Below are 17,895 nucleotides of genomic sequence, written 5' to 3' on the forward strand. Positions count from 1 at the left end.
GAGAGAGAGAGAAAGAGAGAGAGAGAGCATATTAGAAGGAAGTGTTCGTGGCGGGAATTTCCGTGGGGAATGTTTCCTGGCCGACGAGCACACAGCTCCCCGAGAGGTTGGCGCCGGTTGATGCTTTTCTGTCGAGCTTCTGCTTTACTGGCGAGCTTTGTCGGGCAAAGCCTGTCGGGCAAGGCTCGTCGGGCAAGGCTGAAAGAGAAGGACATAATTAACTTTGAAAGGTGCCTTTGTGATGCCTTAGGTGTAGGCCTTGAGGCTCACGATCAAGATTAACTTTGAATTGCTTAGGCGTGCCACTACCATCTTCAGCATGGTAGATGTAGAACGGATGTTTGAGTTTTAATTATATGTGTTTGAGAGACTATGTTAGTTATTGACAGGTGCCTTTGTAGGGCTTTAGGTGTAGGCCTTGAGGCTTCCCGTAAGTAACTAACTTTAGTACTCAAGCACATAAGGTTCCTTTTGTGAGTTATATGGTTCTTATAACCATTATACTTCTGACTACCTGAGCTCAAAGAGCAGAATGGATCCAAATAGGTGCCTTTGTGGGGCCTTGAATAGGCCTTGAGGCTTCCCATCAGAACCCCTTCTATACTCAATGTTCTTGCCCGAGAAATTGGATGAATCCAAATAGGTGCCTTTGTGAGGCCTTAGGTGTAGGCCTTGAGGCTTCCTATCAGAATTCATCCTGTACTCGAACGTTATACGGTCATCATAATATAACAGAAATAAAACCAAGTGGTAGGTCGATTACTTGCGCCCCAAGTAACTTCAGACTTCTTGTTATCAAAGCTTGTAGTGGATGGGTTAAGTCCACATCAGGTTCTTTTTTATGCCTTGAGGCCAAGGACTTTTAGGGTGATCAAAACTTATATGCCCAAAGGCTTAGAACTTAGATCTGGTTTGAATTGTGAAGACATATTCAAATCGGATTCAAGCGCTTAGAAAGTCTTTTAAAAGCCATATTACTAGAAATAACTTGGATATAATTTGAAGTATACAACATATTGCTAGGCTAATGAATGAAAAGACAAAAACGAAGGAGGTCGGGCAAGGTTTAACCTTGTCGGGTAAGGCTGATCGTCTTGCAACTTCCTATCTTTGTGGGTTAACAGAAGGTTTGAAGGTTTGGAAAAGGGGTTGAGAAATGAGTTTGCAGAAAGAAAATTGATACTACAGCAGGCGTTGAGCAGGGTAGCAGAGCTATTACAAAGGGTTTATCCCGAAATGGATGAAGGCTTGGGCTGACTACAGCTTCGTTTTGAAGGCAAATCTGGCTTTTGAGTAGAGTTTGTGCTTTTGTTTGTTTGTTTGAGTGTCCTTGATTTTGACATCTTTTCCTCCTTTTATAGACACCTTGGCTTGGCCTCCTGTAACAGCAACCTTGCCCGAATGCAGTTTGAAGGGTAGTGACTCATCATCTATTTTACTTGTACTGCCATTTAAAAGTACTTTTTGTGCTTCGGCTGGGCTTCACTGGGCCTTTGAGTTTCTCTCTCCTTAGGCTGTTCTTTGGGCCAACTTCCCCCCAGCCCAAAGTTTGAGTTTTGATCCAAACAGTGCCCCCTTCAATTGATATTTAGTCTGGAATTTCAGGCGCCAATATCGATTGAATAGGTCTCTATTAATACCCACGTCTTTCGTTCTCGGGATTTGCACAAAAAGCAACCACCGCCTTTCTTCGGTTAAGCCCATCATTCCCGAATCTCCTGTATTCCTCTCATCTCCGGAGTCGAAAACTTCCTAATCCTCTAACTGCTTCTTTCTTGTCGTTCCATTTCCAGACTTCATCAAAATGGCATTGGGATCCAGCCAAATCCATCTATCATATGAATCTGGCGAAGGTATCGCCACTCTGCGCCGTTTACTCAACGGCCTGCATCGCCCTCGAGCAGGTTTGTATTCTGAGCTTTTCTTTGAAGTTCATGGAGTACAATCGTTGGGTCCTGCATGGATTTCTCGAGTCCCTGCAGTGATAGAGGACAACATGCCCAAGGATAACTGGTTCTCTCCAAATCCCTATTTGGCTAAGTCGGGCATTTCCTCATCTAAGTGGTCGTCATATCGTCGAGGTTTTCCATTGATGAATGATCCGGCTTGGGCCCAATGGATTGATGAACTAGAGCCAACATTTAAGACGAAATGGATGAATAATGGTATTTATGAGTTGATAATGCTCTAAAAAACCACCATTATTCCCAAGCCCGAACTGCTTGCTTCCTCTCTTTTTTTCTGGAATTCGGGCACAAATCCTTTTGACTTTCGCATGGGTCCCATGTCTCCGACTATTCTTGATATGGCTCAAGTCTTCGGGCTAAGGCCATCGGGCAGGATAGTAGACGTTACTCAAGACTGGGCCCTCCCCTCGATTGCTGAAAGCTTAGGTTCATCCACATCCTTCCTCTCCCTGGAATATAACTCCGCAACCTTCAAGAGCTACAGAACCTCGTTCAAGGGATTCATCCATTTTGTAAAAGAAAACTTTGGAACAGGTTCCTCTCGTGCTGATAGAGATCAAGAGCACATGTATTTCCTTCTATACTGGCTCAACAAACATATCTTCCCCAACAAATCTAAAGGGGTGAAGGTTGAATGGATCCCCTTGGTGGAAGCTCTTCATAATTTTGACGATGTGGCAACATGTCAATTCCTTCTTTCTCATCTTTACCACATTCTCTTCGAAATGACTCAAGGTGAGCCATTTGAGACTAACCTGAATGGATCCATATGGATGATACAAACATGGCTCCAATGGTATTTCCCAGAGTTTCGGGCTGCCAACTTAGAGTTCCCTGAAGGTGTAGACCATGCCCGAATCCTAGCTGAAGCTGCTCCTACTGATCACTCCACCTTTGCCTGCTTTTATTTCTCCAAGGTTTGTAGGACTCGATCAGACCTGGAATGGGGTGCATCAGTCTTGAGAAGATATCCTTGGTTCTCTGACCAAGCCTTTCAAGATGCTCTTGGGGAAGATGCCACATCTTCTTGTAGGGAAAAATTTATTAGTTGCATTCAATCAAGAGACATGGCCTGGGGAGTTCGGGGCAATCGGTATGATCGAGGGTTGGAGGTGTATCATCCCAACTCTTGCAGCAGGCAATTAGGCTTTAGGCAAGCCATCCCTATCCCCTTCTTTGACTCCGTTCATTGTTTTGATATTGACTTCTATTTACCTCTTCCTCAGCCTTCTTCAATACAAAATCCATTAGGGGCAACAAGAACAAGTGACGAACCCATAGTTCCTGAGATTCCTATGACTTCAGAAGCAACTACTTTGCAGGTGTTTGTCTGCCCGACATTTATTCTTGATGAACCTCCTTCATTTTCTGAGGGTCGAACTCTGGTAAGGAGATATTTCCCTCATGTCATTCTCTTACCATCTGCTTACTAACCATTGCTGCTCTCCCTGGATACTTCCAGGGTATTGGTGAAGGTTCAGGCACAGTTTCTTCTTCCCCCATTAGTGGTAAGGAGTCTCCTTCTCAACCAGGAATGAGTACTTTTCCTTGTGAGACTCCAAAGTTTAGTCAGGTATATTTCTTCCTCCCCAAACTTTCCTTTATTTCAAATTGCCTTTAACGATCTAATCTTCTTTTGGTCTTTGCAGCAAATGCCTGAAGAGACTTCTCCTCCTCATTTGATTTGTAAACCAAAGCTCCCTCGACCTTCTTTGACTATTGGGAGTGCTGGGATTGTTCATCCTGAAACGGAGAAGGCTGGAGAGCTAAAAACTGCTCCATCCGTAGGCGCTACTTCATTAGAAGAAACTGGAGTGCAAAGTCCCCCACTCGCTTTTCTAGCTTCAAAAACTGCTAAGTTGCCCGAACTGTTTGAAAAATTCGGGCAGCTTGAGACAAGGCTGAAATCCTCGAAGCATTCTTCACCTTTAGGTTTTCCAGAGCAGAAACGAGTTTTCCAAGAATGGGCAAGGAAGGATTTCTCTGCTTCATTTAGCCTTAAGGCCCTTCATGATCTGGAAAAGGTTACAAGTGAGTTTTTCAAAGCTGGCCAACTGTCAAAAACCCAACATGATTCCTTCTTCTCCTTCTTTGAAAATCTGAGGGCTCTTCGGGATCAACACAAGAGGGCAGAAAGACAAGCCAATCGAGTAAGATGTTTTCAGGAGAATGAATCAAGCACTTCTGCTCAGGTAGACAAGTTAATGAATGATGGTTCATTAACGAAAGAAAGAATTGGAATGGTGACTGCTGAAATCCAAAAACTAGAGGAACAGCTGGTTGTTCTCAAGGCTGAGCAAGCAACTCTTCTGGACACCCTCGAAAATCAAATCGAAAAAGTGAAGAAGACAAACTCGGAGTTGGAGCATTCTAGATCTCAGCTTGCAAATAGCCACACCGTCCTGGCCGAACCTAGTAGGATTTTTACAATTATGCAGAAATATCACTCCCGAATAATCACCCTGAGTGAAGATGTAAAATTATTAGAGGTTTAGGATCACTTGTAACTCCTCTCTTATTGGAATGAACATGTACTTGTCTTTCGGGCAATTCTTTGCCCCTTGTTTACTTTCTTCTTTATTTGAGCAAGGGTGTTGTGACAACCTGAGATCCATCTTTCCCATTTGTTGTACCAGCTGATGACACTGGCTTCTTCATCTAAACCAGATGGATTACTTTGATAGGAGCTTCTGGGAAAGGATTTGTATCAACCATCATACTAGCTTGTGGCTTGTCAAGTAACAACTTTCCTTTCACTATAAGGTCTTGTACCTAGTCTCTGAACTGGACACAATTAGTTATAGAATGGTTGAAGGTATAGTGTAACTTGCAATATTTTTTTTCCCTTCAACTCTTCTGGTTTGGGCATCTTTTTTGTACAGTCGAGCACAATTACTCTTGCCCGCACTAACTCTTCATAGATCTCAGGTGCTTTGGCCAGATCGAACGAATAGCTCTGATATTTGGGAGGTTTCATCGGGACAAAACCCCCATCGTTCATCACGATCTTCTGGTCCTTGATGGGCTGAACTAATCCTTTTACCGTCAGGGGCTTGAAAGGCGTAGTCATCTCAGCAGCACATACCTCGATCTCCTTTTTATCATGATCGTCCTCTTGCTCTGGCCCAATTTCTCCCACCTCTACATGATGAATTGTAGCTTTGTTTTTGTAGAAGGGAGGAGTTTTGGATGTATGCTTCACTTGTTGTTCTTCTAGCAACAACTTTTCATATCTTGTGGCAACAATGACTAACTCTTGTAGCTCATTAAATTGTGTATCATAAAACCTCTTCCTCAAAGGTAATTTCAGAGCCCTTTGAGCAATCGCTATGAGCTGAGCTTGGTTAACAGGGAATTGGCACCTCATCCTTGTTTTTCTGAACCTCATCATGAAGTCCTCTGTGGACTCATACTCGTACTGTTTGACTTCAACCAGATCATTAATAGTCATTTCTGGTTCTATTCTGTAAAATTGTTCATGGAAAGCCATCTCTATTTGCTCCCAGTTGGCAATAGAGTTAGGGGGTAATAGAGAATACCACTGGGATGCAAGTCCTGCCAATGAATTCCCAAACAACCTTAACTTGTAGTTTGGGTTGTCTTCATATACCACACAGTGATTAGAGAACTTGAAAATGTGATCTCTGGAAGACACACTGCTGTCTTCACCCGTGAATGTTGGGAATGCGGGCATCTTGAAGTTGAGAGGAAATGGATTCTATTCATCAATGTATTTAGGATAAGGCTTTTGATAAGTAATCCTGAATACTGGACGAGCTCGTGGTTGAGCATTTTGAACTACTGCCCTCCTTAACTCGGCCAACTCGTCCCTTAGTTGTTGAATAACTATATTATTCTGGAAAAGAAGGGCGGACTCATCCTTCGGGTTTCGGTCATTGCCAATGAATGTTTTTTTCTTCGATTCAGGCTTTCTCCAGTTGGTTCCCCCTCCCTTATGAGCCAACGGGGGTGGCCTATAAGGAAGAGGTTTGTCCGGGGCTGCAGAGCTTTCTTTTTGGCTGGACTCCCCCGTTATTATGGGCATCCCATACTTTGTCCTCTCCTGTTCGCTCTGCTTCCTGTTATTAAATGTTAACAACGGGAAGCTAGGAAACTCTTTCCCGAAGACTGGCTCTATCGCGGGTTGACTCCCTTCAAGAACTGCTTTCTTATTTCCCCTATCCGCTTCTTCTTCTAATAGTGGAAATAGGGGGATAACTGGCTCACTTCTGATGGTAACTTGGCTCATCCCACTCCCTTGAGCGCCTTTTGGAGTGGAGAACTCCAGGTCGAGCCTTCTCTGTAAATTACCTGTTAAGGTACATAGTCTACTGACCTCCCCCTTAGTCTTCAAAGAGATCTTTTCCATGCTTCTTAACACTTGTATCATAGTAGCCTATAATTCCTCATGGGTTCCTTTCCCTTCCGACTTCCCTGATGAAGATGGGCTTTCTAGGACCACCTGTCCTGATGGGGAAGAAGGATTTCCTGATTGATCTGTCATTGGTAGCAAAAGTTGAGAAGAATCGCCCTTCGTTTTCTTTCCATAAAGTGTATGGCTTTTCTTACTGAGCATGCAAGAGTTACACAAATGAAATCCCACCGGGCGTGCCAAAACTATGTTCGTGGCGGGAATTTCCGTGGGGAATGTTTCCTGGCCGATGAGCACACAGCTCCCCGAGAGGTTGGTGCCGGTTGATGCTTTTCTGTCGGGCTTCTGCTTTACTGGCGGGCTTTATCGGGCAAAGCCTGTCGGGCAAGGCTCGTCGGGCAAGGCTGAAAGAGAAGGACATAATTAACTTTGAAAGGTGCCTTTGTAAGGCCTTAGGTGTAGGCCTTGAGGCTCACGATCAAGATTAACTTTGAATTGCTCAGGCGTGCCACTACCATCTTCAGCATGGTAGATGTAGAACGGATGTTTGAGTTTTAATTATATGTGTTCGAGAGACTATGTTAGTTATTGACAGGTGCCTTTGTAGAGCCTTAGGTGTAGGCCTTGAGGCTTCCCGTAAGTAACTAACTTTAGTACTTAAGCACATAAGGTTCCTTTTGTGAGTTATATGGTTCTTATAACCATTATACTTCTGACTACCTGAGCTCAAATAGCAGAATGGATCCAAATAGGTGCCTTTGTGGGGCCTTGAATAGGCCTTGAGGCTTCTCATCAGAACCCCTTCTATACTTAATGTTCTTGCCTGAGAAATAGGATGAATCCAAATAGGTGCCTTTGTGAGGCCTTAGGTGTAGGCCTTGAGGCTTCCTATCAGAATTCATCCTGTACTCGAACGTTATACGGTCATCATAATATAACAGAAATAAAACCAAGTGGTAGGTCGATTACTTGCGCCCCAAGTAACTTCGGACTTCTTGTTATCAAAGCTTGTAGTGGATGGGTTAAGTCCACATCAGGTTCTTTTTTATGCCTTGAGGCCAAGGACTTTTAGGGTGATCAAAACTTATATGCCCGAAGGCTTAGAACTTAGATCTGGTTTGAATTGTGAAGACATATTCAAATCGGATTCAAGCGCTGAGAAAGTCTTTTAAAAGCCATATTACTAGAAATAACTTGGATATAATTTGAAGTATACAACATATTGCTAGGCTAATGAATGAAAAGACAAAAACGAAGGAGGTCGGGCAAGGTTTAACCTTGTCGGGTAAGGCTGATCGTCTTGCAACTTCCTATCTTTGTGGGTTAACAGAAGGTTTGAAGGTTTAGAAAAGGGGTTGAGAAATGAGTTTGCAGAAAGAAAATTGATACTACAGCAGGCGTTGAGCAGGGTAGCAGAGCTATTACAAAGGGTTTATCCCGAAAGGGATGAAGGCTTGGGCTGACTACAGCTTCGTTTTGAAGGCAAATCTGGCTTTTGAGCAGAGTTCGTGCTTTTGTTTGTTTGTTTGAGTGTCCTTGATTCTGACCTCTTTTCCTCCTTTTATAGACACCTTGGCTTGGCCTCCTGTAGCAGCAACCTTGCCCGAATGCAGTTTGAAGGGTAGTGACTCATCAGCTATTTTACTTGTACTGCCATTTAAAAGTACTTTTTGGGCTTCGGCTGGGCTTCACTGGGCCTTCGAGTTTCTCTCTCCTTAGGCTGTTCTTTGGGCCAACTTCCCCTCAGCCCAAAGTTTGAGTTTTGATCCAAGCAGGAAGATCAAGGTAGAGAATGGTTTTGTCGCTTGTTACACCAACAACTCCAGGGCCAAACAATTTTTGCAAAAGATATCTCGTTAAGACCTGGATACTGTAGCATATTAAATAATCTATTTAACATCTCGGTTTCCAGATTTGAAGAAAGATCTAAGAAGATGTATTACAGTGACATATTTAATTTTTTTCAAGACAAACAAAAATATGAACATGCCAGTGCATGATCAAACATTTTCGTGAACAAAAACTTATGTAATTTTAGAGTACAATAGACCGGATACAATTTGTCAGCATACCAATTACACAACTTTTCCACAAAAAAAAAAAAAAGCAAGAAAAAGTTCGCAATACAATTTGCCAAACGAATGCAACAACAGCTATAAACCCAAAACATATTGGGACTAAAAAAAAATGTACATCGGTATTTAGTAAGAAACAGAGTTAACCATGTTACCCCAAGAATGCCAAAAACTGCTAAATGAGTCATGCATGAACCATATTCCAATAATTTTGGCAACCTTGTTGTATTTTCCTGCATATGAAAACAAAATAATTAAGTTACTAGCATGATTCGACAAAAAGAAAAGAAAAAACTCTTAACATGTTATGATCAATGAAAAAGAAAACCAAATCTCCTGTCCATGTTCAAGAATCTCTAACAAAGATAATATACAATATGAATTGTATCAACCGAAAGCTCACTGGCTTTTTGTCCTCGGATATGATCACACCAGTGGAAAGAGGAGATATGATTTCCTCTGGCAAGGGAGTGACAGGGGAAATTGCTTTGGATGTAACAGGGTCACGACCCCATAATCCATAGGTTTGCAGTTGAACATCCTCAGAAGGAAACAGGCAGATGCTACCACTCTCACTGTGCCTGTTGCTGTGAAGAGCCCGATCGCCAATATCTCCTGCCTCCGACACACATTCACTTTCATTGTCTTCATCTATTTGAGAAGGCTGAACATGTGATAAACTTAAAAACCGCCTCCTTAATGAAGAAGTGGCATTGCTTGTTCGATCATTGGATACGCTTCGTCTGGGTTCAGTGTCATTAGTCCCACGATACCCTTCCTCTATAACCACAGCGCTTGATTTCTCTTGAAGTGACTTCACAAATAATTACAATAAAATCCGAATGTTGATTATTCAGAGAGCTAAAAATGAGAGGAACAAATGCAGTAGAGAAAATAAAATAATGCAATTACTGTGCTACAAGCGTTGAAATGCTATAGTTTGTACTTTGGAAGGAGCCCTAACCACTCCGTGTGTCAAAATAATCAAAAGACTTGCATACAAACAAACGGCGACAACTCTTTCAGCTTTAATAAGAATAAGTCAAGATCTTAAAAAGCAAAAAAAAAAAAAAAAAATACGTATGAAGTATAATGACAGAACTTCATACATAAGCTCTAGCAGCCATTACACGAGGAAAAAGAAAGAGACAAAACCGATTCGTCAAGATTTCCACAAAATTCAACAATAATACAACCTATAGCTCTAAATAAATCCATTCATATAATATTTATTATGCTACGTATTAAGATTATAGAATTATGAATGATGTCACTGATTCATCTAACGGGAGAATGTACGCTTTATTTTTCTACTTGTCATCAAGTAAGAAGATACAATAACGCAATTAAACTTAGTTTTTCATCAACAAAAGAGTACTGTTACACTGCGGAATTATGTTTAACCACGGAAAAAGAAAAAAAAATTGCTCAACTTTATCAGTGACACCACACGACACCAACAAAAAGCAAATGCAAGGGTCTGCCAACTAAATTAATCATAAAGTAAATTTCAGTGCCAAAGAAATCACAGAATGTTTCTCAAAAAAAATAAAAAATAAAAAGACAAATCACAGAATGTCCTTCAAACCGATTTAAATCCAGCAAACCCAATAGTTATTTTGACAAATAATCTATGATTTCTCTTCAAACTTTGTGAATTTCAGTTCATATATAGAATGCAATCTGCTTTTGTCGTCTTTGTAAGATAAATCATCACAAAATCTCAGCCCGATCTAACATTGTCATATATTTCAACTATTCCAAGTAACAGCGCCTGATGAATTTGGGATATGGACACAATGACATCCAATTATAGCTAAGGTCGAAAAGGGACTAAATATTTTTGCTTTATGACTACTAGGTATCAAATTGAACAAGTTGGGACCCAATAAAATGTTGGTTCGTAACATCAAATTAGAAGCAGTAACAAGGTCAATCCGTTTAATAAGCACTCAAATCTCATTTCTCCAAGGACGTGTCCTCCACTAAAAAACCCAAAACATAAAAAACCAGAAAAGCAAAAAAGATTACATTTTCATTGGTTGTGAACTGTTAAATTATGCACAAACTAATCAGAAGGTGAAACATTTCAGAACCCAGAATTATAAAACAATCTCAGATTCTAATAACACAAGTTTAAGGTGTAAGATAGACACATTAAAGTAAAATTAATACGAGCTTAAAATAGAAACGAGAAGAAAAAGTCAAAACTCAGAGAACTTGGAAGATTAAAATATAGAGAAAAATGGGAGTTTAAGGTACCATTGATTCTTTGAACACAGAAAGACGTGTCCAGATTTCAAAACCGCGGAAAGGGTTCGCGAGTTTGTTATTGAATGGCGGCTGGAGAGGTTGAAGGTGGCGGCAATGGGAGGAAGACAGAAAAACAAATATGAGCAGAAAAAAAGACGATTGTGGGATTGAAAAGTGGTAGTCGGAAGTGTTAAAGTGGTTGGAACTTCCTAGCCGTTAGGGTTCCTTGTTTTTAGGGATTAGTGTCACGCAAATAATCTTTCCTATACTTGAGGGACAAGATTTCATTTTTCTGTTTCTGACTTAGGTGCTTTCAATTGGTAATTTGAGAGATTTTAATGGATTTATAAATTCATAGATTTTTATGGAGTTTAACTGATTTGTAGACATTCTATGTAAAATTTTAATTCAATTCTCTTGCAATCTTATGGGAAGATGTGAAATTTGTGGATGCTTAAAATACACTACAAAATCTCTCAAATTCCCTATAATTCCTCAACTTTTCCAAATTCTTTAAATTTAAATTCTAATTGAATACACCTGAAATGTTATAAACTTATTTAAAATTCTAATTGAATACACTCGGATTTCTAACGATTGTAATAAACTATATTAAAATCATGATTGAATACACATTGAATTTCAAGAAATCACTTAAAATCCAGATTGAATACTCTTGGATTCATTAAAAGAATTAAAATCCCTCAAAATTCCAATTGAATACACCCCCCTTAATATGTGTGGAACACAGGACTGTATGTCATATGTCATTATACAAGTAGAGGAAATATTTTTTTATATTTTTTTCAAGTATCCATCTACTTGTATAATAACATATGGGGTATATATCCGTGTTCTAAGCACACTGAAAAATTTCTCGTGAAATTGGACAGAAATAATTCTAAAATAAATCAGTATCGAAATTAGCCAATCACTGTTGATACTGATTGTGCGTAGCTTTGCACTTGTTTATGAAAAACACAATATAATTATTTTCGCATTGAATTTTCATCAGGCGGTTGCTATCCCTCTTAATCCCACATCTGATTGGCACCGCACTCTCCCACAAAACCGTACCGGCATCTGAACTCATCATATACATGCCTTGTAAACGATGTGGAGCTGGGAGGGCGACAATATTGTCTTGCTTTTTTTTTTTTTTTTAATTAATCATAGGTGAGAGAACAAGTAAGTTTTGGGAACACAAGATTATCCTAAAACAAAATAATTTGCCAACTGTAATGAGTGTTTTTTCGGGTGTCTAATATTATAAGACTTATGATACTTTATTTTGTGCATAAAAAAACAATTTGAAAAATTATGAAGCTGACATGTGAATTTTTACTAGTGAAAGATGAGAATGCCTTTATTAAATTGGCGAGGCTCACGTTTAATCCATGCGCAGTTCAACATCTTTAAATGTTTGAGCAAGAGACCACAACCTCATCAAGCTGTTTTGTTCATGGCAATGAGAAAAGTCAAATGTATTAAAAATAAGATTAATTACTAAATCTTATCTTTATGCTTTCATAATTGAAGATAAACTCCATCAAGTAAGGAATATCAATCATATCCAATCAAGAATATTACAAGATAATCCCAACATATTATATCTTCGGGTGAAGACTTTAAGCCGTTGGAGCATTTGATACTGCTTCGTGGATTTGATGCCTTGTGCAGGCGGGGACTTTAAGTCGTTGGAGCATTTGATGCCTTGTGTAGTTTTAGCTCGTGCAGGTGAAGACTTTAAGCTGTTGGAGCATTTGATACTGCTTCGTGTCTTTTGGATTTGATGTGGCTTCATGCCATTTGAAATTTGATGTGGCTTCGTGCCATTTGTAATTTGAACCAGCTTTATGCCATTTGAAGCGGCTTTGTGCCATTTGTTTTTTGACATGGCTTCATGCCATTTGAGACTTTTCTTCGGCTTCGTTGCATGAGCATCATACATTAATTAGAAATCTAGGAACTGTGCTTCCAGACTTCTCTTTTACTCATTGTAGAATTTGTAATTACTTGGTCAAAGTAGCAGAAGTGAATTTAGTTTATATAAATCAAGGATTCGTCTTGATTTCATGGTTGCGTCTAAAATTGATATCATACTGCCTACGTATCCTTAACAGAATCAAACCAACGTAGTTCGTAGAATCTTTTATTTGGATTTGTAGACTTGTGTTTAAACTTGGCAAAATGAGAAGCCAATTGGATTTATTTAAAACCCATATATTGACATTCGGTAATCGCCTAATAGGCTTTGTGAAATAGGACTTTTATTTGTCTTTTCCTTAAATAACTCAGGCTTGAAGACATAAAGTGGGACTCCAAATCCCACGTGAGGTGTAATCTATATTTTAGAAAAGCTCATATTTTCCTCCCTTGCTGCAACCTTAGGTGTATTTGAAACTCCACAAGCTTGACTTATGAATCAAACATAATGATGACTAAAATTAATAACTTAATCATAGTCATAATTGATATTTAAGTCACATGAACTACCGAGGCAGTAGGCATTTGGATGTTTTTTTTTTTGTTTACATCCACTTGTTGTCCACTTGCTCTGCATGTGGTGCTTTCGGTGCTCAACAGAAGCAAAGAGGATAAAGAAAGGCTTTGAATCAAAGAGAGAGAACAAGGCCCTTTTTTATTTGGACTTTTCAATTTCAAACTTCCAATGCCACGTGTTGAGCAAAAATTGTACATAATATGTAAACAAATAATTCACTCGACACAATTTCACCCTCGTTCATTTTTCCGAAGAGGGTTTTATTAATTCGAGTTCGACCCATTCTAGGCTACGCGCCTATTAATTACAACCCTTCTTTTGGAAAGGCATACCCTTTGATTCTAATTTGAATAAATCATAACTTGAGGATTTGGGTGTTTGTTTGATTTTGTGATTGCATCTAGGTAGAATCCTAGATCGCCTACGTACCCTCGTTGATGGATCAAGTCACTCGTAGTTCATGGATTTGGTATTTATTTGGATTTGATGCCTTGTGCAGTTTTAGCTCATGCGGGTGAGGAGCATAGTGCCTTATGCAGTTTTAGCTCATGCGGACGAGGAGCATTTGATTCGGCTTCATGCCATTTGAGATTTTTCTTTGGCTTCGTGCCACTCGAGATTTGATACGGCTTTGTGCCCTTTGAAACTTTTCTTTGGCTTCGTACCATTTTGGTATTTGATAGTATGAGTGAATTTAGTTTATATAAACCTGAGATTCATTTCGGTTTCACGGTTGTGTCTAAAACTTGATATCAGACTGCCTACGTATCCTTAACGGAATCAAACCGGCGTAGTTCATAAAAAATATTTGATTTAGATTTGTGTTCAGACTTTGGCAAAAGAAAGGTGCCCAAAAGATGATGACTGGCAAAAAAAAAAATTGATTTGATGGTTTTTTGCCAAGTATGACCCATGCCTTTTCCTTTAATAATCAAAGCTTAGTATATTTAGGGTGAGTCCATACTTCCCACGTGATGAGCAACCTTTCTTTCTTTTATTTGCCTTCATTTACTTTGTCTTGAAACCCATTCCATCTTGTCTTCATGCCTGACACTAAATGGGCAGTATAGTAGCAAAGCAAGTCTTTGCTTTATTGTTTAATAAAAGCAAGTGGTAAAGTACCATTTTTTATAAATGCCTTTTTAGGTTTTAGGTCCCCTGTTTTTTCATGCCTTGATTTCTTGTCCCTGCCGTGCCTCTCCTTGATGGTTTTGAGGATTTAGCATCCTCATCCCCCCAGTAAGATGGCTTCAGCGATCCTCTTTCCCTTGGCTTTGAAATCTGGTGGTTTTCCTTTAGAAGCAAGCGACTATTCCGCTATATTTGGACTTCCGTGGACTTCGTTGCATTTCAAACTTCTATTTGGATTGGGTATCTGTGGATTTCAGAGTAAGAATGGGTAAGGTTTGTTGGAGTTTAAATTTTTTGTTCCAATTACTTCAATTTTCCGTCATTTCTCTTTAAACCGCAAAGTCCCACTTTACTCAGGACACAAGAGTTCTCATCTTCCTGCTGCCTTGTTCTTTGCCATTTTTGTTTGTTCTTCTCTTTGTGGATCAAAAGACTTGAAAACGAAAAGGGGGAGAAATCAAGCAGGTTACCCATTTTCGTTTTATGTTCTGAGTTTGTTTTATGTATTTGAAGTGGAATGAAACTCTAAATGTAATGAACTTTATCAATTCTTTCGTGCAGGCATCCTGGTACAGCGGCATCTCTTCGATTGGTTGTTGGACAAAACCATTTTGCACCCCCGAGTTAGTTGAAGACAACTGTTGATTTATGGCTCCAAAGGTGAGAGTTTGCATCCTTAAATTCGTAGTAATGCATTCCTCGTAGCTGCTGTATTTTGAATGAGTTTTGATGTATTTAGAGTGTAAGTATTCGCTGGCATTTCTGTTTCCACAGGGGAAATTATTTGACTGGTCTTGACAAAGGGGATTTGGACACACTTTTTGTGTTCCCATTCGTATTTCGTCTTGAATACTTGCCATATTTTCTAATTAACACTTGTACAAAGTAATGCTTTTCCCAAAATCTTTTGTAGTTTTGACTTGTCTTCTAGTCCATTGGGTGTTTTGCCATGTGAATGAGTTTTCTAAATAATTTGGCAGCAAGCTTCTCCTTCTTTGTAGACTTGGGATAACAAGTGTTTAATATAAAGGCTTTGAACCTTCTCTTTTTTTTTTTGTCCCATCTTCTCGTGGCAAAGAAGGCTTTGAACCTTCTTTTAAATGTTTGTGGCAGAAAAGCAGGTGAGAAATTTTGACATGATGAAAACACTCTGTTCTTTCTTCACGTGACAAAGAAGGCTTTGAACCTTCTTTTAGCTGTTTATTCAAAAAATGGGAAATTTCCTTTCTTTCCTTTTTGTCTTGTAGTAGTCTTTGGTCAAGAGTTGTGTTTGAAAAACTTTTCTTCTTGTGGAGTTGGACCAAGCAGGAGTCGGTCAAGGGGAGCAAAAGTTGCATTTTACTTCTTTTCCCTTGTTTATTTTGTCCACAAATGCATCTGTTTTCTCATTGGACCGCAAAGAATGACTTTCATTAGACCTTGATTGGAACTTCATGGGGTGGTCTAGGCCACCCCGAAGAAATTCATGGGATTCTAGCAGCGGCGAGGAGCGGAGCTCTTTTGCGTTTTTGTTCTCTTCATATTTAGACAGAAAGAAAACATGTGGCTGCTGCCATTTTTTTCTTTGGACTGCTTTGTGTTGTTTTTGCAGGTATAGAAGAGTAGTCGGACTATCATTTAAGAAACCTTCCCTGCATAAAAAACCTTTTCCGGCAGTTTTCTTGTATAAACTGAAGGTTACTAGTTCTGAGTGTTTGGTTATGCACCCTTTTTCTTTACTTCCATCTGCAACACAACATTGAACTAGAGAAATAAAAATAAATTAACAGAACTTATTTCATACCTGGTAATGAATGTTCTTCTTTTTGATCTTGACTCGAATGCACGAATGATTGGTCTCTTTGTTCTCTTTTCTGGCAGCAGTTCGTTGCCTTTTGATATTTCTCTCAAAGTTGCTTTTATTTTCTGCAGAGTTTCCCCTTCCTTTTTTTGTCTGTTTTACTTGCTGCAGGTGATGCCTATTTATAGGTGTCCCAAGAAAGCTCTAGAATTTGTTACGTGGGGAAGATGGAGGTTCTAACCTCTTGTCACTTTCCCTTAACTTCTCCCACTAACTATGCAGTTTTTTTTTATGCCTTGCAAAAAAATCGGCTTTGCACAGTTTCCTCCCCCTTTTGTAGGAAGACATTCAGATTTAATTTTTTTTTATTTTATTTATTTATGGATGTTAATTTGTATGTAAAGCCCATCCTCTTTTTTTTTTTGGGCTGGATCACATTTTTGTTTTGCCTTGTAATTTGACCCAATTTGTATGGACTTTATTTTTTTTGTTGTATATTTTTGTTGTTCAACACCACGTGAGTGGCTTTCCTTATGGTGATGCATGATCACAGGATTTGCCATCCTTTCACCATTTTCTAATAATATTTTGCCTCTTCTTCTAGGGAATCACATGCCTTGGTATCCCAACTTTGTTTGCTCTCCATCACATTTTGTTTGCACACTTTCACTTCTTTTCTTCTTTTTTTATTTTTTGTTTGGAATCCAAAAGACTTTTGAGAAGTATAATTTAAGAATTATGTTGATGCACAAAATCAGTGAGGACTTTGGTACAACAGAAAGTGGTAAGTTTGCGACCTTCGCTAGATTACTCCGGTCATTAGTGTAAATAAGTATGTAAATGGATAGGGACAGGGAAGCAAACATAAGATGCACATGGTTCACCCAGATTGGCTACGTCCACGAAGTAAATGAGTTCTCATTAATTGTGAAGGGCTTACACAAGTACATAGGTTCAAGCTCTCCTTTAGTGAGTACTAGTGAATGATTTAGTATAAATGACATTAGAAAATATTGTGAGAGAATGATCTCTATTTATAGAAGAGAGTTTCTAGTTTCATTCTGACATTGACACGTGTCGTGTTGTTGACTTCTGATGTTGACACGTGTTGCGTTATGATTGGCTTCTGATGTCGACATGTGTCGCACTGTGATTGGCCTCCTGGTTGGAGGGAAACTCTTTTGGGTCCTTGACGGTATAACGTTGACCGGTGCTCAGTAGTTTCAGGATTGGTCAAGTATGGTACAAATAGTGTTCCCCTAAGTTCCCGAGTAAAAGAAGCTTCTCGGTTGGGGACTTGCAAGATCCAAGCCATTGAGTAATCACGAAACTTTTAAGTACCAAAGTGTGGTATCATTTTCACTTGCCTTATCTGTCTCATATGTAGATGTGACATCTTCTCTGGAAGTACTTTTCCTCCATCCAGGGGTGGTATCTTTAACCGATGAAGATGCACAAGGTAATGTATCAATTTCACTTGAAGCTGACTTGTAGTTTCGGGCTTGGTCAAGTGCGATACAACCCTTATAGTAGAAGTCCCCCAAGTCGCCGAGTTAGGAGATTTGCCGAATGAGGTAACAGACAAGGTAACAGCAATCAAACTTCCAAGCAAGCAACTTAGATCGGAAGTTCAACTTCGACTTCCAGTTGATTGTTCTCCTTCTCCTTGTGTCGTAAACAACAACAAGGATAAGGAAAAGCAAATGGAGAAGATATGATATGAGATACTTTTGCTTTTGAAGAAGTAACTTTCCACATGCTTATTCTTGAACTGGGCTGGAGGGTTTTCTGGTTTCCTCCAGAGTATAAAGCCG

At 39.5% G+C, this 17,895-nt stretch overlaps 1 protein-coding gene across 1 annotated transcript; it reads right to left on the reverse strand.

Annotated features, from left to right (window-relative positions):
• Positions 1-8,082: 8,082 nt before the first annotated feature.
• Positions 8,083-10,816, reverse strand: LOC103403528 (uncharacterized). Its single transcript, XM_070815949.1, has 4 exons — positions 10,677-10,816; positions 8,818-9,228; positions 8,570-8,647; positions 8,083-8,202 (listed from the first exon to the last, which is right to left on the reverse strand). Exons 1-4 carry the CDS (start codon positions 10,677-10,679, stop codon positions 8,083-8,085), a joined length of 612 nt encoding a protein of 203 aa, XP_070672050.1. The 5' UTR covers positions 10,680-10,816.
• Between the last annotated feature and the right edge of the window lie 7,079 nt (positions 10,817-17,895).

The sequence above is a fragment of the Malus domestica genome, chromosome 16 (assembly GCF_042453785.1).
Source record: "Malus domestica chromosome 16, GDT2T_hap1".
NCBI classification, from domain to species: Eukaryota; Viridiplantae; Streptophyta; class Magnoliopsida; order Rosales; family Rosaceae; genus Malus; species Malus domestica.

Excerpts from the sequence above, each read along its gene's own strand:
- LOC103403528 (XM_070815949.1), bottom strand. Across the intron at positions 8,648-8,817 it reads TATCCGAGGACAAAAAGCCA|GAAAATACAACAAGGTTGCC; the intron begins GTGAGCTTTCGG and ends TTTCATATGCAG. Across the intron at positions 8,203-8,569 it reads CAGTTTTTGGCATTCTTGGG|GTCTTAACGAGATATCTTTT; the intron begins GTAACATGGTTA and ends TACAGTATCCAG.